This window comes from Drosophila innubila, assembly GCF_004354385.1.
Source record: "Drosophila innubila isolate TH190305 chromosome 3L unlocalized genomic scaffold, UK_Dinn_1.0 0_D_3L, whole genome shotgun sequence".
In the NCBI taxonomy this organism is placed as follows: domain Eukaryota; kingdom Metazoa; phylum Arthropoda; class Insecta; order Diptera; family Drosophilidae; genus Drosophila; species Drosophila innubila.
Genome location: NW_022995376.1, coordinates 14,078,165 through 14,103,421, shown reverse-complemented (window position 1 = coordinate 14,103,421; position 25,257 = coordinate 14,078,165). Strand labels below are relative to the sequence as shown.

Sequence of the window (25,257 nt, the reverse complement as noted above, 5' to 3'; positions counted from 1 at the left end):
GGCTGTGGCTTTGGCTCACAATATACTTTGTGAGCATATATTGAATATTAATTAAAAAGCTGTGCCGGCTTATGTAAACATACATGCTCGCATGTTGATAGCGAATGAAATGAAAGAAGAAGTCTCTGGACCATTGACTGCTGTAATGTCAATCTATTAACTCATGCTGATGACATAATATTATATAGTTGGAAGTTACGCATGCTATGATTCACTAAGTAGAACAATTTGTGGTACAAACATTACATATCATATAGGTATATTAGATATCTATACCTATACCTAACTGATAAACAATATTTAATTAGACTAAAAAGAAATGCATGTACTCTCGATAAATTTTGATATTTCTTAGGGAAAATGAAGCCCATAAATTGAGTGCAATTTGAACTGAGAGTCATCAGTTCGAGATTCTACGCGAAGTATATAATATGTATAAATTTGCGCTATTTTTGTGCCTCGCGCTCGTGTTCTCATTGAAACATGTCCATGGAGATGTTTTTGAGGAATGTGCAAATTCAGAGGAAGGAAGTTTCGTGGCCAGCTGGGATAGTTGTCAATCATATGTTTATTGTGATGGTGGTGATTCTTTACTGGGTCAGTGCGATGATGGCGAATACTTTGACTCGGAATCTGGGGCATGCGATGCGGCGACGAATGTAAAGTGCTTTTTGGATGAGGTCGATGAACCGCCAGTGCAGGAGGAAACAAATGAAACAGACGAGGAAGAGGAGCCGATTGAACCAGAGCCAACGCCACCAACTATGGAAAAACCTACCGAAGTGGATATCTTAAACATAGCACCCGTTGTAAAGCCCACGTGTCCGCACAGCGATGATCCTAGTCAGATCATTTTGATGGCCAACAATGCATCTTGTGATGGATATTATCTGTGTTATCATGGCCATGCTATGGAAATGCATTGCACTAATCAGCTACATTTCAATGCCCAGACTGGACAGTGTGATTATCCCGAAAATGCTCAGTGTGTGGTAAGTCGACTGGGAGTCTACAAGTTTCAGTATTTTATGATTGATGACGTATTTATTTCATTGATATTCAGCTGGAGCGACCGACGGCCCACAAGTGTTTGCCACATATGACCGACTTTTTTCCACATCCGGACAAATGCAGCTACTTTTACTACTGCATCAAAGGTTATTTGACACTGCAACAGTGTCCCTTCTTCTACGGCTGGGACATTGAAAGGCGGAGCTGTGTACACCTGAATGCGGCCAAATGCTTTGGCACTTCCAGACGAGCGTAGCCGGAAACGTGAGCGGGTTTACCTCGAGTTAGAGAGAAACGATACAGCTCTACCAAAAATAACCTAGGTTGTGTTGTGTACCTTTTATTGATAAGTGCCCTAACATCGTGATAAGTAATAAAGTTGAAGAAAAAACATGACTCGTTTAATTAAATGCAAGTATTTAGAAGACAATCCGATATTGGAAAATATAAAAAGCTAAGCACACTTGGAAACTGTCACACAAAATGAGACAATCTTTACGAACTGACATCCTGCCCGTCGTTCTTGCCGTCTTCTTCTTCGGCTGCGCATTCTACGTCTGCGCTCTGAATATCACAGAATGCGCGAACGTTGCTAATGGGAATTACACAAACAATACACGTGTAAATTGTACCTATAGCTTAATATATTGTAATGGAACAGATTCGGAGTACTGTTTTGGGGAGGAACGATGTGATCCCAGTTATAATTGCACTGAAATTGAGTTTCTCGCTGAAAACATTACTACAACGACAAAAGTGCCATCGGAGGATGTACGTGCGATCTGTCGACGGGGTGTGACCGAAAAGTATAAGTATCCCGGAAATTGTAATTATTACTACTACTGTTTGGAGGGTTTTTTGATTGTGGAGCAGTGCCCAATGGGGTTTGCCTTCAGCGACGCGACTAGAGCATGCACGAAGCGTACGGTTGACTTTAGGGGTTGCAATTGAAGGTGTTTGTTAAATATGTGCTGTTGAAAGACGAACAATTTTAATTAAGAGTCATGTTATGTCAAATTCTTTTGTAATTAATAAATAAATATGAACTAATCGTCTTATCAACACAAACATGTTCTCAAGACGCCTATATAGCTGCCGTCATTAGCAGTCTGTATGAACAGTTTGGTTCGAGCTTATATGTTGAAACTCCTATTATTTGTAGTTGGCTGCCTGCTACCTGGGAAGCTGGTAGAGGCGGCATTCCTGTGGGAATGCGAAGGAGTCATCATCACCCTTATAAGCAATCCGAATCAAGAATGCAGTGAATTTGTCCATTGCGATGGCGATAATTCCTATTACTGCAATGGGGAATGCACCGAGCCCGTTATCTGCAACAATACCACAGTGATCGCAACAACTCAGTCCAGTGTCAACACGGAGGCAATTACCAATGTTAATACAGAGCAACCAACAACTGAGCATCAACATCCCTCGACGCCCACCACGGACTCTGCGACGACAATCAGCAGTAATCCTCATGTGATCTGCAAGAAGAGTAGCCAAAATATTGTTTTCCCTTATCCCGCAAACAAGAACTATTATTATCAGTGCATTTCTAAATATCTTTTGCTGCAGCAATGCCCGCAGAATTTTTACTTTGATGAGTCACAAGGAAAATGCATGGGCACGAAACCTTATCGATTGTAAAACCCAAATCTAGAATACTCTTGTTCTGTGTTAATAAAGTAACTCATTCGACAATCAACAGCAGCAACAGTTTAACATGGCATGTTTCAAAGGCAAATTAATGTTTGATAACCCAACAGAAGCGAGACATTTAAAAGGTTTCTGTATCTGAGTTGTGGGCTTTAGTCGCCCACATTCAACAACTGCGAGAACATGCATAATTACACAAGAAACTGTCTACTTTTAGTATTGCTTATTTGCCTCTGGACTCATTCATTGGCCGATGTTTTCGAGCAATGCAATGCTGACAACGATCAACAGTTTATACTCTCCAATAGAAGTTGTACTCATTTTATTCTTTGCAACGGAGAGGATTCCCATGAAGGCGAATGTCCAGAGGGGGACAGATTTAACGCAGTGGAGCAAATGTGTGAGCTAATGGAGGACATCGATTGTCGCACCGGACAGCCAATTAACACGGATAATGGTGCCGTCACCGAAGCTCAAGGAAATGTTACAGCGCCTCCTGTGAATATTTCTACAACTGCAACCACGCCCACCTCCACAGCTGTCCAAGTTCCTAGTCCATCGCCGGTGAACAACAGCACTGTTATAAGCTCGCCAATCTCTTCAAACAGTCAAGTAGTAACCACTGTGGCCAGCATCTGCCCACGAAATGATAATCCCAATCAAATTGTCCTACTGGCCCACGATCAATCCTGCACGGATTACTTTATCTGCTACGGCGGACAACCTATTTCCATGCACTGTGCGCCTACTCTTCATTTTAATGTTAGAACTGGAAAATGCGATAAAGCAGAAATAGTCAAATGCTTGGTAAGTAAAGAGCATATTAATGTTTATTGATATATATGTAATTATCTCTCTAATTCTATTACCTTACAGAGATCAAGCATCGCCGTAAGGGAGCAGTGCAAGAAGCATACAGTTGATATTTATCCGCATCCAGATAACTGCAACTACTTCTATTATTGCCGCAATGGTTATCTGATGCTCCAGCAATGTCCATTCTTCTACGGCTGGGATTACGATAAGCGTTCTTGTGTCGCGATCAGGCAGGCCAAATGCTATGGTCGAACACGACTTTGATTTAGTAATACTGTAAAATTTATTTAAATAAATTTGATTTTTTATTCAACTAATTGTTGTTTTTTCCTAAAGAGAAAGATGGGAGATTCCGTTTTAAATGAAAGTTGGTGACAAAACCGGACATTTATAGACTTTAAGGTGTTAATTTTTTGGAATTTTTAGAGCCAAAAATTTAATAAACAAATAATTTCAATGAATTGTGCATATAATTTTTAAAATTAACTTTTAAATAATTGAACTTAAAGTGAGGCCAAATATTTTGATAATAGTGATTTTTTAGAGAGGTAGATTTAATAAAAAAAAAATTAAAAAACAATATATAGATAAGTTTTCATCATTAATTTGGTTGAGACAATTTTGTTTGATTATACCTTATCAAATATAGATCACTGACGCCCTTTTTTGGAAATACACAATAGATTAGAGCATAAAACTTAAACTTAGATCATAGCTCCAAGTCTTGGAAATACACAATAAACTAGAAGGTAACTTTAATAGATTGGCACATAACATATAAAAAATACGGATCGCTTCTCTTGGAAATACACCGGATATTTCACCACCTGTCAACAGCTTGTATCTTCTCATGCCATAAGGCTATCTTTACGGGGTCTGTTCAAGGCTATATCATTAGTTTATCAGAACAAGTGTTGAATTATGACACATTTTCAAGAAATTGAGAAATTGAAACTATCTCCGGCAAGAAAGAAAGATGGAGACCCATTGAACGATATGGTCTAGTTGTCTAATCAAGGACAGAGTGAAGTTGCCTTCCTTTTTCTTTATCACAGAACATAACATAATTAATTGAGTTTTTATTGTCGCGTGTACAATCTATTGTAGCTAATCTCAATTCAAAGTCTTTGTTTTTGATCGACATTGTAAAATTAATAACGCCAATACGCGCTTCTTTTCATTCCCGTGTTAATTTTGAATCTATATGTCAATCGATTGTGTGAAAAAAGTAATGCAGAAAAATGTTGGCAGGGAATGTTTTGGTTGAAGGTCTTATCAATACGTTGACACGCAATTGAAAAATGTTAATTTTCTGATATTGCTGTTGTTGGTGATGTGCTCCGGTTTGCTGTAGCATATATGTCAAGTTCTTGAAGCATTACGAAATTAGAATAAAATTGCGCTTTACGGAAGCCTGACACACATTGAAATGGCTTACAACTTGTGTTCCATAGGTTCATCCTGTCGTATATTAAAATATTGGAGAATGTAATAAGAAAACTTTAATTTCAGTGATTCTGCTGCTCAGTCTGTCGACGCTGTCTACATCACAAATGATGGGGATGCGAAAACCGACCAATTCGGTGACAATACGACAAAGTGCTGGAAAGTTATGTGCCAATCACTTGGTTGGCTCTTTTGTTGAGCATGCTGAAGACTGTCGATTGTTTTATCTGTGCGTGGAAAACGGTGATGCTGTTTTGGCCTCCTGTCCGTCAACGATGCTGTTCAACGCTGAGAATAAAATCTGTGACGCCCCAGAGAGTGTGAGATGCACAAATAGCACCAGTAGCCTCGTCAATAATCCTCCGGCTGGCAGTGACAATAACTTTAACAGCATGGTCACGGATGCGGCTACTTATTGTGCCACTTTAAGACCACAGCCGGAAAGCGATCGCATTGTTTATATTGGCAGCTCAACCAGCTGTAATAATTACTACATTTGCTATTATGGACAAGCCATTCTGCAGACGTGTAGCGCGGAGTTGCACTGGAATGCAGTGACAGCCAAATGCGATTTGCCGGAGCGGGCACAATGCACACTGGATTCACCGCTGAGTTCACCGCCAGCTGATAACTCAAATGTCTCAAACGAACTTATACACTGCCCGCCCTATGGACAACATCTGTATCCACATATGCGACGATGTGAATTCTTCATTTACTGCGTTAAGGGTTATGCCACTTTGCAACAGTGCCCGTTTTATTACTATTTCGATGTCGTTACCAAAAGCTGTCAGTGGTCACGCACTGCTGTGTGTGTGCGTGATTTAAATTTCCCGCGCCAATAGTAATAAGTCTATCGATTTCGATTTGTTGTTAGTTCCAAATAGAGTGACCGTATCGGTGTTATGTAATCGATATTAAATATCAAATGTTAATCAGTATATCGATGAATGTGTTTAGTGATGTCATGCGATAGAATACCAAAAGAGTCAATTGTATATATGGTAAATAATTATAGAATTTTGGAAACTTATCACAATATGAAACAATTTATCACCCGTGAACCAAACGGTTTTTTCTGGCGATATGACTTTAAAAACAAGCTGGCAGCACGATAGTTTCCTCTAAAAAGTTGGCAACACTGCCACTGTTTACACGAATTTTGTTAATAAAAAAAACAATACGACACAGTAATTTTGCAGCGCAAGTAAATAATAGGTAAACGTACATTAGCTAGAACGAAATGTATAGCTCCAATGTGTTCTAATAATAAACAGAGCATACAAGTTTTGTACCACAAACTACAAAGTATAGAAAAAGTAATGACATTATTATTCTAATAAAAATCGACACAACTCCGAATCTACGCAAATAAGGTGTAATTCAGTTGAAATCAGCTAAAGGTAAACTTTGTGTTGTTTCGCATTCATGACCAAAATTCAACTATTTCAGAGTACAAGCACAAATTGCTGGAAAGTTCCACAGTAAAATATATTGTATGCTGATTCATTTACTACATACAAAATTAGTGTCAATTCTGTTGTTTACTTGTGTGTACGAGAGTGTGTAAGAAAATATGTTTGAAAATTTGCTCGGCATTTTTCGTAAACGGCCACGCTTTGAAGAGCAGCTGTCGCATCCAAAACCTAATAATAATTGCGAGAGCGAAACTGATGATTACAATGATGATGATGATGATGATGAGAATTATGCGTGCCCAGCTGCTTGGAATGGCGCACATATAAACAACTTGCAAATCGATAGGTAATTAATAAATAAATAAACGTTCTCTTCTCTCTTTTTCCTTGCAGCTGGTGAGTTTGTTTGTGTGTAGCTATCGTATAAGCAATATTAATAGCAGAGGCCAACAATACAAACAGCAACAAACATTTAAAACCCACGCAAAAAGCTTATGACATTCCAATAAAGCAAACAGGCTATAAAAACTTTCAAGATCAAGTTCGCTCATAAGGCGCGAACTTTGAAACTGTAACGAAAAAAGAGAGAGCGCGAGTGTGAGAGAACAAGAGAGTGAGATCGCTGACACTTCATAGTTGCTTTTTTTCATTTGTTTGCCAAACGCTTGGCGGCAGCCGAAGAATTCAGTTCCACACTGGATCAGCTGCAGGATATGGATATTGATGCTCCTTTGGCGCATGGCATCCAGGAGCACGACAACGACAGCGCAAATCATCACAACATCGGTTCATCGCACGTTTATCACTCGGAATCATCAATGAATTTTGATTATTTGCAAGGCCTGCGTGCGGATGCTGCAGCGGCATCAACATCCTCGGCCGCTTCTGCTTCCGGTGCCAGCGGCAGCAGCAACCACGCCTATGGAGTTGTCGACGACAGTAAAGCACTGGACAGGTTGTTATTCCTAACTACATAAACTACTAGCCAACACCACAACATCAACAACAACAAAAATTCTAAAAAAAAAAAAAGATATCAGATCGATTTAAAATATTTAAGTTTCTTATAATTTGTCGCCTTTTGTAGTTATCACTATATATTTTCACACTGCTACCTTATGTTCATTCGGCTTATTAGCATATCATTATCTACTTCTTTATTTTATTTATTATATATTCATGCATATGACTCTTTATGGTAGTAAATAGCAATACATGCATAATAATTATAATGGTGGTAGCCCAAATCTGTTATTGAGTGGCGCCCACACAATATCCATAAATAAAAAACAAAATAACAAAACCATTGTGTGAGTGCCTCTTAAGTATTTTTAAGTTTCTCTGCAAGATGACAGCCTAACAACCTAACAACAACTTTGCTTGTCTATTTTCATATCACCACAACCAACAACAACAACTTGTAATAACCAAACTTGGGTAGACCTTACAATGTGAACGAGCGGTAAATGACAATTTATTTATATGCAGGGATCGTAAATAGGATTTACTTACAGGGTATCCTGTAAAAGTATAAATTGAAATTTTCAAGCTAAAAATTTGTTTTCGATCTAAATTATTAAATAATATATATAAAAATCATTAAAAATGGGCATTTTGTCTCAGTTTTACTTACATTTAAGTTTTAATTTAGACTTAGAAGAGTTTTTTTTATTTACTAATAAAAATTACTTGTATTTAAAAAATCTGAATATAAACGATCCCTGTCTATAATTCTTATTTTGAACAGAAATTAATGCTATGCCAATTTATAGATTTGTTACAATACTCGATCAATTGGATGCGCGTGTGGAGAAGTTCCGCAAGGATGCGTTGAATTTACAGGAGAAGAAAGACTACCTCTTAATGTCCATGGATCTCATCAAGAGCAACGAAATGCTGCAAACCATGAGCGAGGGTAAAAGCAAAAATTAATTTATTAATTGCTTACAAGTTTTTAATGTTATTTTTTTTTTTTTGGTATTTAGCCGAGCGAGAGGAGATCATGTTATATATTCAGCGCGTTAGCTCACGTCTGGGCACTGTTGAGTTGAATGTGCGTACTGTGAGAGACAAATCCCAGGAGGATTCACTAAGCCAGATTAATGCCTTGATCGATACCATGATCAAAATGGGTGATCCCGTTATGTCCCGGCAACGGTGCCAGCTGTATTTAAATGCCTGCTGCACCAACACCATGGACCCGAGTAACCATTTAGGCACGGTTCTGGAGGCAGATGCTGGGCCGATCGATAAGAAATTCGAGAGTGCTTTACTTGGCTGCACCTTGGACGATCAGAAGAATATTAAGAAGCGTTTACAAGCATTGATGGGCTATCTAAATAAGCAAACTGTTACCAATTAATTCAAGCTAGTTACAATTATCAAGCTACATTAGACACATTTATAATGAATATTATGTTATGAGCGATGAGAAAACGATAAACCAAAATGAAATTAAAATATTTAATAACAATTATTACGCAATTAAAGCAAATCTAAATAATAAACACGACAGTTGGTTTAAATAAAATCGAGTTTATAAAAAAAATACTTTTAAAGCGCTTTAACGCGTCTTAATTTAATATAGAGGTTTATTATTGCCCTGAAATTTATTACAATTTATTGTAAGAACATCACATTAATTGGCGGCTGTAAAATCCATTTAAAAATATTTCCAGGTCAAACTCACGTTTAGCTGCCGTATAAACTTGGTAATAAGTTAATTGATTTTATCGATGTTTATAAAGCTGCGCGTCATCAATCGATAACAGTCACAATCACGCACACAGAACAGTTAAGCGCATTCCGTTAATTTTAATTTTATTGGTGTTTATCAATTGAACTACATGTATTTGATTTATATTATTATTATACGCCTGGATAGCAAATATCTTGTGGTGTCAGCACTCGATCGCTGAGCACCCAAACAGAGCCCTCGGCGCCAAAGAATATTTGCTGTATGTTCTTGGAAGTTAGGTAAATAATCTCATTGCCTTCGGCAGTTAAATTCGCCAGCTGAGCACAACGCACAACGGCGCCAAATTTGGGCACCACATAGAAGAGTGCGCCAAAGTAGTCGATTAACATGCTGCGACTGGGACCCAACAAGCTGCCCAGACGCGTAAGTTGTATGTACAGTGAATTGCTCAATGAGCTGGAGGCGGAGGAGACGGAGTTGGAGGCGTGTGAGGAGTTGATTAACTGCAGCCTATTCGTTGAAGTGTAGAGAACGCCATCCTGATCAGATACAATCAGTTCTCCCTGCAGGCCAAAGGTAAAGTCAATTGGTCTGATGGGAAATGTCTGTCGCATATTCTCGTACTTGTTGCTTATCAGATCTCTTTGATGCCAGGTTTGCTCCAGTATATCATAGGCCAAAATGTGTGGCCTGCTGTCCTGTATGAAGAATATGTGTCGTTCCAATTCGCAGCTGCTCGTCTTGGGACCCAGCTGCACCACGAGACTCTGTGTGGCATTCGTGTCAATGTGTTGGCCACAATCGATGCGGAGCAGCTCCGCATTGTTGCGCATCAAATCGAAGACCAACAGCTTGGGCGGACATCCGTCATCCGGCCAGCCCAGATCCATGACCCAGAGGCGACTCAAGCTATCCACTTGTGACCAGTGTGCCTGCTGCAATCGCGTGCAATCCAATCCCAATTCCGTTTCAGCTCGGTTTGCGTGCACTTCACTATTCGGAAATACCACTGTGCGCATGGGCAAATAGGAAACGGGCCACTGTGCCTCGATCAGCGTGGGGAAATCATTGTGCTTTACACTAATACTGAGAAATACTCGCGAAAAATGTGTGGACAAGTGACGGACATTGTAACTGGAGTCATTGAGGCCAGCCTGTGACATTAACCACGCCCCATTTAACGACACTTTAAAGATCACTAAGAGAACGACGTGGAGACGAAGTCGCGCTTGGGTGTCCATTGTTTAGCGAGCGGACTGGAACTGCAGCTGGAACTGAATTAAGCCGGCACCCAAAAAGCAGCAAATGCTTACGTTGTAAATAGAAATGGCCAAGTCAAGGCAGTACGAGTAATTCGTCAAATCTGTCTAGCTCAGCAATTGAGCTATCGTGTGTCAGTCGGCGAACGAACTAACCCGACAACCTGCATTTCGTTGATTGTCCAAAAGAAGCAATAACATTTGCATTCATTATGTGACGAAATTCATCATTATAATTATATTAATCCAAGTGTTAGATCTTTTTGCCAATATCTTTTACAATTAAATTATTCATTTAATTTTAATATCATCGTTTACTATTTTTAAACACTTTTCTAGGGTATCATATCATCGATACTCTATAAAAAGCTTTATTGTTTTTACGCGTGTTTGAGGGCTCGAAAATTCATTCAGTCAAGATGCGCTGGTATGAGTCATATCTATATTTGTTATCATTATTGACAAGATATCAGTCAAATCACAAATACCAAACTGTATAAAACTGATATACGCACATCCGAGCAATATGCTATCATTTTAAAGCAATTCTTGTGAGCTAACTTTTTTAGGAATACAACTTTTTATAAACAATAATTAAAGATGGAATATCTATCCATCTGCCCGTATATCTCTAGTTGTCGTGGAACAATCCAAAATATTGGTCTAAATTGATTTGAAATAAGAAACTTATCTTTTGGCACGCTTTAATAATAAAGTCACAAATTATCTTAAATTATTTTATGATGAAAGATAATTTGTTTTATTTTTTTATTAATTGATAAGATTAGAGTTAGAATTTTATAAGATTTTTAAGAAAACTAAACTGAAATAATAACCTAAAATAGTATTCTCTACAAATGTTTCTTGACCTAACAAAATTGTACTTGCTTAAGACAAAGCTAAATTTTTCGTATTTCTATTAGTCATTATCTAATCTGTAATAACCATTATGGATTTCTTCCATCACTTTCAACGGTACACAGACTTTTTTTATATTCGGTATTTGTACAATTGTTGATAATAACTTCCTGCGTTAATTGTAAATCCCCAAAAAACAAAGAATAGAGACATTCATAAATAGTTTACCTTTATTTGTTAATCTATATAAATAAATAAATACAAAATATATTGTTATCTCAGATGGCTAAAACCAATTTGTCACTGTCATTCGCCCATTTTATTAGTAATGCTACACATTATATCAACGATGTTGAGTTTGTACATACATGTACATATATGATATCTTAAACAAATTACTGGCAGTTATGTTATGATCATAAATACGTTTATTGTTGCTTTTAGCCAAGATTTGCTAAATCTTGCTATTGCTTGGGTTCTTGACATCAAATGTTTTTTACCATTATTTTTTTTTTTAATTATTTTGAGTTCATACTTTGACAATCTCTTAACTATCCGAATCTTTTAATAGTTTATGTACACATTCATTTATTTTTCTTTTGATGTTTAAGTATTTTAGTTTAAGTATTATATGAGATCTCTATAAATTTATGATCCTGAGACAAATGTTACAGATTTCGAAATTGACTTCAGCCAATTACAAGAACTTTGGGGTCGTCAGTAAGCTTTTATTTCGCCCAGTTGTGGTGTTAATTACCGAGCTCTTGTTATCAGCCGATTGTCTTGTTTTTTTTTTTACCGCGCTCCGATATGATTAAAGCTTTTAACGCCTCAATATTTCTACTTGATTTGTGAGCGTCGAACGGTTCAGTTGTTATTTTGTTTTGGCCATCGATAGATCGTTAGAGAGACAGAGAGGCTAAAATATATAAATAAATAATATATACTTATTATCGCATTTATTAAGGAATATTACTAACTGTAAACACTATTCAAAATGTGTAACGCTCTATGTGAATGCCTCAAGTGCCCTGGCAAAGTTGTTTGCTGGTAAGTTTTGACTGATTATCATACTGTGACTCAACCTCACAACGGGATAGGTGTGAAAATATCGAAACACGCTCATTATTCACTCATAATATAGTATATGAAACACTTTTCATTCATATTTGAATGAATTGGGTAAAAATAAATATGGATTAGACTCTGAAATACGTGATCTTTCAAATAATTTAAATTTTTATATATTCTTACACAGCAAAAGAATTTAAAGAAGTTTATAACGTTTTCAACTGTTTTCCTATGATAACTCTATAGCTGCCTAATCCCAAAGATTCAGTTTATTAACAGTTACACCGAAATATGAATGTTGGTAAAATTTTACTAAAATTATGTCTCTTTTAGAATATATTTCTATTAATTTTACAACGAGCATTGATTCCTTGAGCTGTTTAATTTCATTCAAATCCATTTCACCTTTTAATATATTTATTTCAAGTTTCTAATCTATCTATCTCCGTTTTAAAATTTATTTTAGCTGCTGTTCATGCGCCTGCAAAATGCTAATGAGCATCTTCTGCTCGGTTATAATCCTGCTGGTGATTATTGGATTGATTGTTTACTTTACTGTTTACCACAACAAGGATAACGGCAATGCACAGAAACAATTGAAAGCAATGGCGCCGATTGTTAAGCGAAGCATACGCGATTACTTTAACAAGGAATATTGATTTTGAAAACACCCAAAGAATTTTTTAATATAAGTTATGATAGCTACCGAAAAAAAAGAAATACGAAAATGCTGAAACCTAATCATCTCTGTTGTTTGGCAATAATCTAATCTTTTATAAATAGTTGAGCTAAGTCCCTCTTGATGTTGGGGTTTTTCCTTATCAGTCGATAGGACTGAGCTGAATAGTTCGTATGGCCTATTTAGATGGTTCATTTGGTTGGGTTGGGCTTTGGTTTCCTATGGTTGATAAGCGACGCTATTAACGTTATATGATTCATCGAAAATGCCAATTTTTGTACGTTTTCCAGGAAACGCAATTAGCCAACGCGACAGAATTGAAGAAAAGAGAATCCGAGTAAGAGAGCGAGAGAGTGAGAGAGAGAGGGATCATGGCAACCCGCTGGTAAAGACCCTCATCTGTGAGCAGCTGTTAGGTAAACAGAATTCCCGATATCCCTTTGTTATACATATGTATGTGAGTAGTTGAGTTGGTCAGGTAGTCGCAACATCGAGGGTTGAACATCGCTGGTGGACTGTATAAACTGTGACTTGGACTCTCGTCTCGCGTCAATCACAGTTCAGTTTTTGCCAGCCAAGCATCAGGTTCTTTTTAACAATGTCCTCTTCCAATGCAACATTGTATTACACCGCCATGGAAGATATGTTCAAGGATCTGCTGCTAGATACAGATTCCGCAGAACAGGTAGATACTATGGAGAATGAGATGCCATTGATGGATACTCCAAAACGTTTGGTACGCATACGACAGCACAATCTGTTTACCAAGGACAAAGAGGAATTCTTTATCTGTCGCCGTTTGCCGTTGTCCTCGCAAAAGCTAGATGCATCCCCTAGAAGTCAGGAAATGCACAAGGAGCAGCAGGGGAAGGAGCTGCTGCGACTGCGCCGTGAACGCTGTGAGGGGAACCAAAAGAAGCCAATGCGACGCCTCACCATGCGAATTTAAGCGGGTCAGGGATGTGTGAAATCGTGTGATCGATAATAATCAATCGACTGTCTAGTTGTTTAAAGTGCTTCCGAGTTTTATGCTTTAGTTTTAATAAGTTAAACACGTCTTTCTAAGTATGCAATGGTGATTTAATTAGCTAATACAGAAACCTTACAAAACCAATTAAAAGAAACTTTTTAAAAAGCTTTTTCTGTTATTCATTTGCACTGAGAGAAAGTGGGAGAACTAAGTTCAAAGCTTGCAGGGAAATAAAATTCTGGCTAATTACTCTGATGATTGCGAAGCCAATTTTTAAATTTCTGCTTAGTTAATTGAAAGTCTACAACAATTTTCAAAATTACAGCCTCTGAGATGCCTTAGGCTAGAATTATATTATTTGATATTTAAAGATCATTATATAATGTCATAAGTTACTTTACTTTTATGTCCTTGTATTTTACTGAGTTATGTCACTATTCAAGTAATTAAACGATATAGGAGAGTTTAGTGGTTTAGAAATTAAAATTATAAATTTAAAAAATAGAAAATTTAGAAAGAATTGAATATCAGATCAATTAAAACATATTAATATTATTTCGGTAACACTATAAAGATATTTACTTGTAGTAATGTATTTATGTTTATGATTTCGCATTTTATTAGTCTGATTATTTTCTCTAATCAAGTCAGAGCAGAGCATTGCCCTTTTCATTTATCTACGAAAAGATTTCTTTAGCCTTGATTACGCTTTTTTTTATTGCTTTGATTAGAATTCGCAACGAGTATTGCCATTTGGCCTTGCCATTCTCTCAAGTGACTTCTCTTAACCTTGAAGACAATTATACAGAGAGTAGGATTGATTTCATAAGTCTATGACAGGATTAAGCGACAAGTTGAGCCTTTAAAATGTAGATTATCTATAGATCAGTCAACAGATTAGCAAACCGTTAGGTACATTTTCTGTTTAGGGGTTATTTTTGGGAATAGATTTCTTGAGATAGTTTACTGCACCAGACTTTGTTATTGATTTATCAACTCGATGACTTTCACAACTGTTTGTAATCATCAAAATTAATTAATTTATAGACTAGTTCCGTTATGATTTAAATGTTATATAAAACATGAATTAAAAACATCTTAAGGTAATGATTTGCAAAATTCTAGCAGGGAACATTTAACTTTATGCAAATCATTTTGATTGTAGCACGAACCCTGTTGACCTTTTGATGAGGTATTACATGTGCAATTCCCTAGGGCCCTATTCGTGTGCCCCAATGAAAATACAAATACAACTACAACTACGACAACAACAGTAGCACTTATCACGCATCTAGTTTCTATTAAGTGACGACAGAGCATGCCCGGAACTCGCCGCTCAAAAGAAAGTCATAACAAAAAATTTTGTAAAAATCACAGCGGCCAAACGGATGATTCGATTTGGCTGAAATTTGGTTTAAGGTTAGTTCAGAGTGTTATCTATGACTCGTCCAAATATGAACAGAATTGCATTATTGCAGTCTGCTAAAATCGCAAAAGTTCACAGCAACCTAATGCCAGCTCCGATTTTGTTGATTCTTGAAAAATTAGATACATCGGGTTCATGGCTATATATGGATAAAATTTCAAGTAGATCGTTGACTTCTAACATATCGAAATCATTTAACGAAATACATTTTAAATCGTCCAATTGTTGTAAACAAAAAACAACTCAGAGTTTCGCTGGGAATTCGCTTTGACTTTATCATCAATGAGCAAACACGCGGCCGGTCGAAACGCCAGACGTTACCATATAGAGAGAGTACAACAGTGGGGCGGTGTGAAGGGAAAAACCGGGGCGTCTACAAAGAGAGAGAGAGCGCTTTGAGCAATACAAACAGAAACTTGTCTGGACTTGGGTTCGGGGTCTGTGGGGGCCTGGGAATGACGGCATGTGCTGTAGTTCATATATTCGAGGCACGTTTTGTTTTGTTTGATGATGGAAGTATTTTAATCGGCTTTGATAGATCGCTACAGATGCATGGATATATATGTAGGTTTTTAGTCATAAATTCCCATTGTGAAATAAAATCGCATCGCATACATATCTCAAGTACTTTAATCAACTATACTAAGTGATATCTTTAACTTGTTTTCCATTTTTAAACCCAAATCGCCAGTCATTCTATTCTTATTTATGACCCTGAATAGTGCATGCAGTCACAGGCTGGTCTATCAATAAGTCCATGATCTAGCATTTTTTGTAATATTCGTGTTTGATTAGATCTATTTGCGTGATAGTCTCAGACAGAATCATAATGGATTATAATCATGTAAACATTTGTTTATATTTTCAAAGAAAAATAAAAACTTTACTTTTTTAAATGCCCTATTTCTTGTATAACACCTTATCAGAAGTGATTGAAATTATTGTCAAATAAAAATGAGTATTTAAGATCTCTTAAGTCTTTTAGTCTTTATTTAAAAATCAGTACATATATGGCATTAAATCAAATTTGATCGTATGATTGGTGTTTAAATCATTTTTCATAATAATATCCTTCTTTGGTAGACAGGTTTTTTAAATATGTACTTTTGATTAAATTAATCTTTGAGTAGCCTTTTCTCTTTAATATATTATCTGGTTTTTTATTTCAAGTTCAAGAGTTATATTATGTCTAATCTCCAAATATCTCTACAAATAAAGATATATCATAAGCAATTTTATATATTTAGAGACTGTTTACTTGCTTAAATTGGACGAGTTTAACTTGCATAAATTAAGTAGCTTTTTCGCATCACTGTTGGAAATATTTTAAGTGAGGATTACTTTCAGCACGTAGGCAGCTTTAACATGATTCCCTCGAATCATAGAAATAATTGTTAGGAATAGAGTTAGGTTGTTTATTTTTATTATTATCATATTCATTTAAGTCTAAATAATACACACTTTGTTTTAAACATAAACAAAAAGTTAAAAGTCAAGCACAGTGTTAAAATTAATAATATTCTGTAGTACTCGTATTACCCCCTAAGTATAAGATCTACGCTTAACGTCTATGAATCGCGGTCAGCAGTAGAGACCCTGGCCCTCGTTCTGCTCAATGTGATAGTTGCAATATTGACGCTGGGTGGGAGTCAGTCCCATAGTGTCCACCTCAGACTTGAACTGCTCGATGCCTCCGACTCCAGCCAGATAACCGTTCAGTTTAGTGGCCACATAGCTGCTCTGCAACAGTTGGGTGTTGAGATTAAGGGAAGCGGCCAGATCCTTATGACCCTGCAGTCTGTACTTTTGATGGTAACTGTGGGCGTATAGCTTATGAGTATTGAATGGGGATTTAATGGAGATTAGTTAAACTTACGCCTCAGCCGCATAAAAGTTCTCCTTGGGTGCAATGTCCGTGGTAATCACCTCCGGAGCACGACGCTCCTGTTCTTCCAATTTGGAGGCTTCAGCAATTTGCTTCTGGTTATCATCGTGATAGAGAATCAACGAGGCATATTGACGTTTAATAGGCGTGGTCAGACCGTACTCATGGTTGTTCCAGAACAGGTCAAGCAGGTCCTTGAAACTGATCACCGTGGGATCATAGTCGATTTCCAGAACCTCCGTGTGGTCACCCCTGCATAGAGTCGAGCGTTTAGTAAGCGATAAGCGTTAGGTGTGAGGCAAAAACCAAAGCAGGGGGAGAGAGAGCAAAAAGTTTTTCTTTGTTAGGCCAATTATTGTCCCATTACTTGGTGCTTACATTTTACGGTACGTTGGCAATTCGGAGCTGCCGCCGGCATAGCCCACTGTGGTACGCAGCACTCCCCGCGTTGCGCCATACAGCGATTCAGCGCCCCAGAAACATCCCATGCCAAATGTTGCCGTGGCATGGCTCACATTCAACCGATGCACTGGAGAGAGATTCAACTCCTTTTGTTCATTGCGCACGGTGCTCTGCGAAAAGTAAGAAATAACAAGAACAATTGATTAGTAAGAGTCTTAAGGAGTTCAATGCACTCAAGAGCACACCAGAAAAAGAAAGGTTAGGCCGTAGCCAAAGCCTGGCAAGCAGCGCATATCTCAAACTTGATATCAAAAATGTTTCACAAACTTTGAACACGACTCTTTTGAAGTTCTTTAGCCTCTGTCGGTATTTCGTTTGCAACTGCAGTCAACGCTGAGCGCGCTCTCGCTCTTTGCACGTTTACTGCTCTTTGTACTCGCATGTCGACGCTCTCAACGCTGCTCAGCTGTTTGCGATGTCAGCGTCGCACAGCTGTTTGACGTCGATGCCGACGTCGACGTCGCTGTCGCAGCTGCAAAATCAAGGTCAACTGCGAGTAGGCGCACTTTAATTATTGCAAAGAAAACGAAAGTTAAGCTAAACGTTTTTTCTAAACTTGCACTGTTTCTATTTCTATTTTCATTTAATTATGGCCAACACAGTTCAATAAATTAAAAATAGTATTTTTGCCACTTTGAACTTGCCTTAAAATTACGAAACAAACGCGAAAACATTTTTGGACGTGGTTGCAGCTTGAACTGTTGGGCAGCAACTGAAGCTGGTCAAAACAAAAGTTGGCTACACAAGCAAACAAAAAAAATATTTGCTTAAAGAAGAGCATAAAACAAAATGCGCGACAATAGAAGCTTAAACAAATTTGCGTAACGGCCTTGTACAAGTTCAAAGCACTCGGTAGCTTAATTGATGTGAGGTATTTATAAATTTAATTGGCCTGAACTTATTACACTTGACAAAATATTAAAAACTTTTCACATATTTTGCTCGTTTGCTTACCAGATCCTTGAGCTCAGGGGTGGAAACATCTTTGGTAATTGTCAGAGACATGTTTTTCCTTCTTTTAGAGATTTTGTAGTGGCTTGCTATAAGAATATCGAGCGACTGTTGACTTAAAGCGCGTTTACACTCAATTTATAGCAGACGACGACGCGCATTTTCTATTGATAGCGCTCTTTCCACCTAGAGAGAGTGAGAGCTGAATGAGAGACAGCGGTAAAAGTGCTGCCGGCAACATATGCACCAATGTTGCCAAGCTTATGGAGCAGGCGCCTCTCTCCATGAGAGCTTTCAATAAAAGCTTTTCAGTGTTTTACAATGTTAAATGTCATTTACTAGCTGTACTTTAAAATATATGTTGTAAATTATGTTTTGTCTTTATTAAAAAAGCAACAGTCTTAAGTATAGTTTAGACTAAATACGTTAGCTACTTGTTGGGCTCGTATTTAAGCCTGCTCAAGCGTAAAATGAAGTCCAATAAAAACATTTGGATTTTGATTTCTTTGGGATTTTGCGTGTGATAAAAACCAGGTACACCAGCCTTTTGCAGCATTGATTGTTGATCATATACCTAAAGATAAAAGGAAATAAATAGGAATTATATTAGTTTTATTAACCTTGCAGAGAATGTTATCATTTGTTCCAGAAATGTGTAACACATCAAAGGAAAACCTATCTACCAAATTAGGAATTTTTTTATGATACCAAGATCGGTCGATAATGAAATACAGGTTATCTAACCTACCTTTTGATCCAGCACTTCGACAATCTTTTTGTCAGTTTCCAGCAGTTTTTTGGTATGCTTGATCTTCATGAGTCCCAAAATATGCTGCAACTCTTCGGCATCTTTGATCTTGCCCCTCCAATCGGACACCTCAATTTCGTATTCGTTCTCAACTTGTGCTCGCACCTGTATTAAATGTTTCTCAGTCACATGTTGCAGTTCCATCAACGCCTTCACTATGTCGAAGATGCTCTCATTCAGCACACAATTCGCCAGTTCTGTCAACAGATCGTACGAAATCCGAGTCTGTAAATTTCTACAATTGTTAATAGTTTTAGAATTTTTACTTTTAATCTCAATACACACTCTGGTAGCTCTGCATGCATTGCTTTGAGTTGATCCACTATAAACAAGTTGTAAGTAAGTAAGTAAACAGTTGACGGAACAACAACAACTTACTTAAAAAGTAAATTTTACGCTGCAAGAACTCTGGCGAAGGTTGTTGATGCGGTTCCGCTGCTTCTCCAAGCGGTTCGCTGCTATTGGAGCTTGCCTCCTGAATCATTGCAACGTCCTCCATGTTTTTTGTACTTTCTATTTAGATACTTTGACTAGTTTTGTTTGCAGTTTATATTTTTTTTATCTGTTTCATAAAATTTCCAACTTATTTTTACACATACGTGTTGTGTGGCGTTGCCACCTGGCAGCAATTGAACTCTAAGATGGCAACAGTAGTTACACTGCTTGCTTAAAAGGACCAGTGTGACCACAAACAACTTTTTTACCTTCATATTGATAAAAATTCGTTAAATTTTAAATTTTCATATAGATTGTTTATATTTTTAGATTCAGAAAAAAATATTTTTGATTTTAAATCAAGAATGAATATTAATAGGTAGTGATTACATCGGTATGGTTTGTATATTCTAAAAATTAAGAGATTTTCGCGCTTTAATGAAGTGTTTGTCAGTCTCATAATTGTAGACACGATTCAGTTTCATTTTTCGTCGCTTCTTGAGTTCCGTTAGAAAAGTGGCAGCACCAGAGCAGGGAGTAGCAGGCACCTGTGTCTTCTTCACCATCTCCGATTGACATTCCCGTTGTCCATTTTCACGTTGTGGCTGACGGGGCGTCTCGACAATCCTTAGGCTGCTCAAGCGCTGCATTATTTGGCTAGTTTCAATGTTGGCCATTATTGGAGGATTCAGAATATTATTACTGTAATGATGATGACGACTGTCGACTTGCTACTAATTTGCATACACCTAATTCCGCACTTTATATACATTTAATGTCCACGCAAATTTGGTCGGCTTCCATAAATTATGCGGAAACTTCCAAAAATTTATGGTTGCAGCTGTCACTTCGGACAGGTAATAAATTTTTATGATTTTCCGATGAAAAACGCATAATCCATTTCTAATGAGTTTAAAAGTACGCGCGCAGGTAAAAAGCCCAACAGCTGGCGTGTACACACTGGCACCATATGATTTCCGAATTCAAGTGCACGTGTGTGAGACTGTATGCGTGTGCAAGTACGCGAGCTATCAGTGTGTGTGGAGCTATTGCAGTGGGGATACGTTACAAATTGTGTTACGCGCTCGGCGAAGAAGGCAGCACTCACTAATAATTGGCAATAAATTCGAGCAATTGATTTGGAAAAACTCGAACGATAACAATAATAAAATAAAATACAAGAGACAACAGCGCTGAGATAAAAGTCAAAGTTAACTGTGAATATATTGTGTAACTGCTTGAATAACAAGATGAAATTCAATTGAAATGAGACAGCAAAGGCAACTACAACAACAAAATACAATAACAATATTAGCATCAGCAGCCAGAAAGGCTTGTCAACAGTTGAATTTAAATAAATACATCATTTGATCATATGATTTCGTAAGGAATATATATATAATAAAAGCAAACAAACCAAACAAAAAAAAACAAGTCAAAGGAAATTTGCTGCTAGCATCGAACAACAACAATTTTAATTAATTTTGACATGTACACAGTAAACAAGGGACCTAGCAAAATTGTTGCTAAAACGCGCCGCGGTAAGTTCAACACACCAAATATTTTTAAAAAGTACATTAAACCCTATTAGAAGGGCCGCCTTGCTGCAAAAAGTGTTGCTGTTATGTCACAACACGCCGCTGCCGCCGACAGAAGCAGCGCAGCCAAACTCGCTCTCTCTCATATGGCGCTCTCTTACGTTTGTTCTCTTTTGATTTGAGAGTTTAGCCGGCAAAAACGAATTTACATTCAAACAATAACAAACTTAATAACAACAACAAATCTATCCACCCACAGGTCTCGCACAAAACTTTGAAAAGTTTGAGAGCATCAAGGAGAGCAGCAAGAAAAATGGCAGCAATAACAGCTTTGATCTGAACAGTCCCGAGAAGAACAAGAAGTGAGTTAAGGAAACTACAACAAACAGAGAGACGCAAACCCACACACACACACACAGTGTGGAGCTGCTTATGCAAACGATGAATGCTGCACTCTGACTTTGGCTTATCTGCTTAATCATATTCCTTTTTATCGCAAAGAAGTCATGGCACGACCTTTGTATATAACACTGCCATGCTAATTGAGCAACTAGAGCAACCAAGCCGACAACACGTGGGTCAGTGCCGGTTATCACCAGCAGCAGCAGCGGCACATTGACTTTTCGTTGCCCGTTACGTCACAGAACAAAAAGTGCCCTGCATAAGATTTTCCATTACTAAAAGTGATTTATTTTTGTACTTGGCCCACATGTGCGTGTCGTATGTTTGCATAAGTGCTCTCTTCAATATGCGTGTGTGTGTGTCTCTGTGTGTGTGTGTGCATTCATGTATTCTTATGTTAATTTACAATATTCCGTTGAATCTTGCAGCATACCGCGTCCGGTGTTCCAGCAAAGCTTCGCTTCGAAGCGCATTGCGCCGACAAAGCTCATTGAGGACGAGGTGATAACGCCGCAGCATGAGGAAATTATACGCTACATAAATGACTGTAAGCAATGAAATTTCAAATACTCTTGCAGGGGGTATTTTAATTTGGTCAAGAGATGCGTAACGCATGTAAGAAGGCGTATGCCGTTTTTACGAAATTAGGAATTTGACCGTTATAAAAAAGACGGATTTGAATAAAGTACAATTAAAAAGGCTACGCTTGAATGTAACCAAACGCTAAGAAAAAATATCTGGGCTTTTAGTGTTGTGGTCCAATTTAATACAATTTAAAATCTTAATTGACTTACTCATCACCTGTTAAAATATATTAATCACTATAATTGTGGCAATAATAACAAATGAAATAGGTCGTGTCTGGCAATTTTTTGTATTTTTCATGTGGGCGAAATGATCATAAATGCAAAAAAAAAATCTTTCATCTGCAGCCTAGTCTCTGCAAAATGAATATGTTAATAAGAATTAGTCTAAATACTCTTGTTTGCCAGAAATTTTTAGTCCTTTTAAAATACATTTTACATAATGTTGATTTTTGGCACATATTTACTTTAAATTCACATAAGGGGAATCCCTGTATCTGATATGAAGATCAGTCGAATATTACAATTTTATATTTGAATTTATTTTATTTTGTATGATTGATGAATTTTCATTAAGGTTCTTTCGATTTTTCAGCGTGGAACATTTTGGTCGCACAAAATCCGTATGATTCCAGCACAACAAAGAGCGATGGCAAGGCTGATGCCAATAACAACAATGCCAGCAGCTTGGCAACACCTAGTCCTGTGGATAGCATCATAGCCAACACACCTGTGGCGGCATCGGCAGCGCCGGCCGTTTGGGTGGAGCCACCAAGTCCAGCACTGAACGATTTTAAGCCATTCGATTTGGAATCTTGGTGGGGACGTCGCTTGTTCCAGAACATTACCAAAAGCCTTTAGACTGATTGGCCCCTCCAGCTGGTGGTGTTTATTCTAGTAGTCGGTGCTTCCGTTATTTTTTTTTATATTATTTTTATTACATTTAATTTCGACTGGGCAAAAAATTCACATTAGATTTAAAATGATATATAGATTTTTGCAATTGTAGAGTAGCCATTGGAAATGGCCATTCAAAAAGTCATATATAGAAGAAGGTTATACATGTATTTTTTTCATTTTTTAGTGTGTAAAAGTAATTTTATATATAGTCACAGTTGGCCGTGTAAATAATTCGATACAAGAAAAGCATTGTATGATTCTGTCATATTAAGCTATAATAATCTGATTTGTTAAGTTTATGTTATACATATACATGTGTGTATAAGATATGTATAAGAGATGATACTAATGTTGTACTATAGTCTTGTCTGGTCCCTTGCCAGCTTTTAAATCTAAAGACTACAGCGACAATGAACAATTCTTATATAATTAAATTTTATTGCGAAGTGCAAAGGTTAAATTGTAACGGACGTTATTCAAAATTTTTAGTTTTTCTCAATTTTAGTAGAACTTAAAATGCACGCTAAGTTAAGGCTCACGATTTGACATACTTAAATGGCAAAAATATTTGTTAAATTTATCTAACATGCCATGCAATAAATGTAAAATTACAATAACACTATAAAAATAGTAAATCATTTCTATCATTTCATTGGATGCAGTGTCGGAAATTTTGTCAAAAAACCAATTTGCCTTGTTTCAGGGAGATCAAACATTCGCGGCAACTGTTATAAATATCGCATAATTATATCGATACTAAAAATATCGTCAGAAAAACAATCATAGCAAAAAATATTTATCGATATTTCGATTTATCAATGATATTTCAACAGCCCTAGTTTGTCAATCGTTTAACAGCTGAGCGCCGACAATCACATTTGTAAATAATTTATAAATAACTAAAAAAATGTCGTGCGTGGACGCAATTGGTGAGCTAGAGACACGCCTGGGCGAGACCACCTTGGAAGATGTCGCTGGCCGCCATCGACGTGAGCGCAAGGAGCTGCAAGCCAAGTTGCAGGCAATGAAGAAGAATGCGCCAAAGAACAACAAAAACAAGCGTAAGGAGTTCCTTGAGGAGATGGCCCGTCTAGAGGGTGAACTGGAGCAGCGTCACAAATCAGAGCTGGAAGAAGCTGCTGTGGCACCCGAGCCAATTGAGCTGCCGGTGGAAAAGCCGACAACGGTCGAGAGCGACAACAACGAAGATAATGAAGTGAATCCAACGAAGCAGCAGGAACAGCGTGTGTCGAAGGCGCAGAAACGTCGCAACAAGAAGGAGCAAGAGGCACGGGAACGTGAGCAGGAAATACGCGTGGAACTGCAGAATGCGGCCAATCAACCGTCTCCAAAGCAAATTGAGCTACAACAAATCACAGCCAAGTTGAGCGCTCGTAAATTGGCGCTCCACATGATCGCCTCCGATGGCGACTGTCTGTATCATGCGGTGCGGCATCAGCTGCAGCTGCATGCGCTGCCCGGTCACAGTGTCCAGGAGCTACGCCAGGAGACGGCGAACTATGTGCGTGCACACAAGGATGCGCTCATTTGCTATATGACGCATCCGGATACTGGCGATCTACTTAACGATGAGCAATTCGAAGATTACTGCCATGACATAGCCAAGACGCACGCCTGGGGCGGACACATCGAACTGAAGGCGCTCTCCTCACTCTTGCGTGTGCCCATCGAGGTCATCCAAGCGGAGGGCGCCTCCACACTGCTGGGCCAGGATGAGTTTGGTGGCGCCCCTCTCATCATATGCTATCATCGTCATATTTATCAGCTGGGCGCTCATTACAACTCCACGATGCCGCTGGAGTAGTAAAGAAATTATATAGTCCATCATTTCATGTGTAACATGTTTATTGATTTAATAATATATCGTCTCTTTTTATAAATATGCAATTGGAAGATTTGAATTATTGTCAAAATTTGCAAGTTAGTTTGTTTTCGCTTTGTACAAATGTTATTAATAATTAAT

General features: G+C 37.7%; 12 protein-coding genes across 16 annotated transcripts; 8 read left to right on the top strand and 4 right to left on the bottom strand.

Annotated features, from left to right (window-relative positions):
* The first annotated feature begins 383 nt into the window (after positions 1-383).
* On the top strand, positions 384-3,800 carry LOC117787096. Its single transcript, XM_034625540.1, has 6 exons — positions 384-992; positions 1,064-1,263; positions 1,650-1,837; positions 2,174-2,490; positions 2,824-3,474; positions 3,544-3,800. The coding sequence occupies exons 1-6, from the start codon at positions 432-434 to the stop codon at positions 3,745-3,747; spliced, it is 2,121 nt and encodes a 706-aa protein (XP_034481431.1). The 5' UTR covers positions 384-431; the 3' UTR covers positions 3,748-3,800.
* On the top strand, positions 2,102-2,712 carry LOC117786285. The gene has a single exon (XM_034624460.1). It carries the CDS (start codon positions 2,125-2,127, stop codon positions 2,656-2,658), a length of 534 nt encoding a protein of 177 aa, XP_034480351.1. The 5' UTR covers positions 2,102-2,124; the 3' UTR covers positions 2,659-2,712.
* Positions 3,801-5,039: 1,239 nt separating the features above from the next.
* On the top strand, positions 5,040-5,870 carry LOC117787094 (probable chitinase 10). Its single transcript, XM_034625539.1, has one exon. It carries the CDS (start codon positions 5,040-5,042, stop codon positions 5,772-5,774), a length of 735 nt encoding a protein of 244 aa, XP_034481430.1. The 3' UTR covers positions 5,775-5,870.
* Positions 5,871-6,059: 189 nt separating this feature from the next.
* Positions 6,060-8,854, top strand: LOC117788363 (BAG family molecular chaperone regulator 2). Of its 3 annotated transcripts, none has more exons than XM_034627115.1 (5): positions 6,060-6,248; positions 6,741-7,302; positions 7,789-7,809; positions 8,120-8,262; positions 8,333-8,854. In XM_034627115.1, the coding sequence occupies exons 2-5, from the start codon at positions 7,061-7,063 to the stop codon at positions 8,707-8,709; spliced, it is 783 nt and encodes a 260-aa protein (XP_034483006.1). In that variant the 5' UTR covers positions 6,060-6,248; positions 6,741-7,060; the 3' UTR covers positions 8,710-8,854. The 3 variants fall into 3 exon arrangements, with proteins under 3 accessions (XP_034483006.1, XP_034483005.1, XP_034483007.1); XM_034627114.1 differs by having other exon boundaries at positions 6,060-6,332; XM_034627116.1 differs by lacking the exons at positions 6,060-6,248; positions 6,741-7,302 and adding an exon at positions 6,382-6,693.
* A 300-nt stretch (positions 8,855-9,154) lies between these two features.
* Positions 9,155-10,325, bottom strand: LOC117787662. Its single transcript, XM_034626240.1, has one exon. The coding sequence runs from the start codon at positions 10,284-10,286 to the stop codon at positions 9,216-9,218; it is 1,071 nt and encodes a 356-aa protein (XP_034482131.1). The 5' UTR covers positions 10,287-10,325; the 3' UTR covers positions 9,155-9,215.
* Positions 10,326-12,030: 1,705 nt separating this feature from the next.
* On the top strand, positions 12,031-12,974 carry LOC117787058 (protein midgut expression 1). Its single transcript, XM_034625502.1, has 2 exons — positions 12,031-12,212; positions 12,700-12,974. Exons 1-2 carry the CDS (start codon positions 12,160-12,162, stop codon positions 12,890-12,892), a joined length of 246 nt encoding a protein of 81 aa, XP_034481393.1. The 5' UTR covers positions 12,031-12,159; the 3' UTR covers positions 12,893-12,974.
* A 127-nt stretch (positions 12,975-13,101) lies between these two features.
* LOC117787057 lies at positions 13,102-14,017 on the top strand. Its single transcript, XM_034625501.1, has one exon. The coding sequence runs from the start codon at positions 13,511-13,513 to the stop codon at positions 13,859-13,861; it is 351 nt and encodes a 116-aa protein (XP_034481392.1). The 5' UTR covers positions 13,102-13,510; the 3' UTR covers positions 13,862-14,017.
* Positions 14,018-16,709: 2,692 nt separating this feature from the next.
* Positions 16,710-18,730, bottom strand: LOC117788038 (peptide methionine sulfoxide reductase). 3 transcript variants are annotated; one of them, XM_034626693.1, is made up of 4 exons: positions 18,610-18,730; positions 17,572-17,765; positions 17,185-17,445; positions 16,710-17,124 (listed from the first exon to the last, which is right to left on the bottom strand). In XM_034626693.1, the coding sequence occupies exons 1-4, from the start codon at positions 18,658-18,660 to the stop codon at positions 16,890-16,892; spliced, it is 741 nt and encodes a 246-aa protein (XP_034482584.1). In that variant the 5' UTR covers positions 18,661-18,730; the 3' UTR covers positions 16,710-16,889. The 3 variants fall into 3 exon arrangements, with proteins under 3 accessions (XP_034482584.1, XP_034482586.1, XP_034482585.1); XM_034626695.1 differs by having other exon boundaries at positions 17,584-17,765; XM_034626694.1 differs by lacking the exon at positions 18,610-18,730 and adding an exon at positions 17,841-17,903.
* A 233-nt stretch (positions 18,731-18,963) lies between these two features.
* On the bottom strand, positions 18,964-20,003 carry LOC117788039 (gonadal protein gdl). The gene is made up of 4 exons (XM_034626696.1): positions 19,793-20,003; positions 19,700-19,736; positions 19,355-19,649; positions 18,964-19,180 (listed from the first exon to the last, which is right to left on the bottom strand). The coding sequence occupies exons 1-4, from the start codon at positions 19,911-19,913 to the stop codon at positions 19,037-19,039; spliced, it is 597 nt and encodes a 198-aa protein (XP_034482587.1). The 5' UTR covers positions 19,914-20,003; the 3' UTR covers positions 18,964-19,036.
* A 141-nt stretch (positions 20,004-20,144) lies between these two features.
* LOC117788213 (protein Z600) lies at positions 20,145-20,735 on the bottom strand. Its single transcript, XM_034626909.1, has one exon. The coding sequence runs from the start codon at positions 20,524-20,526 to the stop codon at positions 20,260-20,262; it is 267 nt and encodes an 88-aa protein (XP_034482800.1). The 5' UTR covers positions 20,527-20,735; the 3' UTR covers positions 20,145-20,259.
* A 305-nt stretch (positions 20,736-21,040) lies between these two features.
* Positions 21,041-23,881, top strand: LOC117788212. The gene is made up of 4 exons (XM_034626908.1): positions 21,041-21,390; positions 21,647-21,749; positions 22,218-22,336; positions 22,969-23,881. Exons 1-4 carry the CDS (start codon positions 21,339-21,341, stop codon positions 23,232-23,234), a joined length of 540 nt encoding a protein of 179 aa, XP_034482799.1. The 5' UTR covers positions 21,041-21,338; the 3' UTR covers positions 23,235-23,881.
* A 221-nt stretch (positions 23,882-24,102) lies between these two features.
* Positions 24,103-25,181, top strand: LOC117787353 (deubiquitinase OTUD6B). The gene has a single exon (XM_034625857.1). The coding sequence runs from the start codon at positions 24,181-24,183 to the stop codon at positions 25,096-25,098; it is 918 nt and encodes a 305-aa protein (XP_034481748.1). The 5' UTR covers positions 24,103-24,180; the 3' UTR covers positions 25,099-25,181.
* The last annotated feature ends 76 nt before the right edge of the window (positions 25,182-25,257 follow it).

Coding starts and splice junctions, on each gene's coding strand:
- LOC117786285 (XM_034624460.1), top strand. CDS start 2,125: ATGAACAGTTTGGTTCGAGCTTATATGTTGAAACTCCTATTATTTGTA.
- LOC117788038 (XM_034626693.1), bottom strand. CDS start 18,660: ATGTCTCTGACAATTACCAAAGATGTTTCCACCCCTGAGCTCAAGGAT. Junction 17,766..18,609: donor CCCCTGAGCTCAAGGATCTG/GTAAGCAAACGA, acceptor TACTTTTCGCAG/AGCACCGTGCGCAATGAACA. Junction 17,125..17,184: donor AACTTTTATGCGGCTGAGGC/GTAAGTTTAACT, acceptor ATACGCCCACAG/TTACCATCAAAAGTACAGAC.
- LOC117787094 (XM_034625539.1), top strand. CDS start 5,040: ATGGGGATGCGAAAACCGACCAATTCGGTGACAATACGACAAAGTGCT.
- LOC117788212 (XM_034626908.1), top strand. CDS start 21,339: ATGTACACAGTAAACAAGGGACCTAGCAAAATTGTTGCTAAAACGCGC. Junction 21,750..22,217: donor AGTCCCGAGAAGAACAAGAA/GTGAGTTAAGGA, acceptor TGAATCTTGCAG/CATACCGCGTCCGGTGTTCC. Junction 22,337..22,968: donor TATACGCTACATAAATGACT/GTAAGCAATGAA, acceptor TCGATTTTTCAG/CGTGGAACATTTTGGTCGCA.
- LOC117787353 (XM_034625857.1), top strand. CDS start 24,181: ATGTCGTGCGTGGACGCAATTGGTGAGCTAGAGACACGCCTGGGCGAG.
- LOC117788039 (XM_034626696.1), bottom strand. CDS start 19,913: ATGGAGGACGTTGCAATGATTCAGGAGGCAAGCTCCAATAGCAGCGAA. Junction 19,737..19,792: donor GCGTAAAATTTACTTTTTAA/GTAAGTTGTTGT, acceptor ACTTGTTTATAG/TGGATCAACTCAAAGCAATG. Junction 19,650..19,699: donor ATGCATGCAGAGCTACCAGA/GTGTGTATTGAG, acceptor TAACAATTGTAG/AAATTTACAGACTCGGATTT.
- LOC117787057 (XM_034625501.1), top strand. CDS start 13,511: ATGTCCTCTTCCAATGCAACATTGTATTACACCGCCATGGAAGATATG.
- LOC117787096 (XM_034625540.1), top strand. CDS start 432: ATGTATAAATTTGCGCTATTTTTGTGCCTCGCGCTCGTGTTCTCATTG. Junction 1,838..2,173: donor GTATAAGTATCCCGGAAATT/GTAATTATTACT, acceptor TATTATTTGTAG/TTGGCTGCCTGCTACCTGGG. Junction 2,491..2,823: donor CAATCAGCAGTAATCCTCAT/GTGATCTGCAAG, acceptor TGTGGGCTTTAG/TCGCCCACATTCAACAACTG.
- LOC117787662 (XM_034626240.1), bottom strand. CDS start 10,286: ATGGACACCCAAGCGCGACTTCGTCTCCACGTCGTTCTCTTAGTGATC.
- LOC117788363 (XM_034627115.1), top strand. CDS start 7,061: ATGGATATTGATGCTCCTTTGGCGCATGGCATCCAGGAGCACGACAAC. Junction 7,303..7,788: donor GACAGTAAAGCACTGGACAG/GTTGTTATTCCT, acceptor AAACTTGGGTAG/ACCTTACAATGTGAACGAGC. Junction 8,263..8,332: donor GCTGCAAACCATGAGCGAGG/GTAAAAGCAAAA, acceptor TTTGGTATTTAG/CCGAGCGAGAGGAGATCATG.
- LOC117788213 (XM_034626909.1), bottom strand. CDS start 20,526: ATGGCCAACATTGAAACTAGCCAAATAATGCAGCGCTTGAGCAGCCTA.
- LOC117787058 (XM_034625502.1), top strand. CDS start 12,160: ATGTGTAACGCTCTATGTGAATGCCTCAAGTGCCCTGGCAAAGTTGTT. Junction 12,213..12,699: donor CCTGGCAAAGTTGTTTGCTG/GTAAGTTTTGAC, acceptor AATTTATTTTAG/CTGCTGTTCATGCGCCTGCA.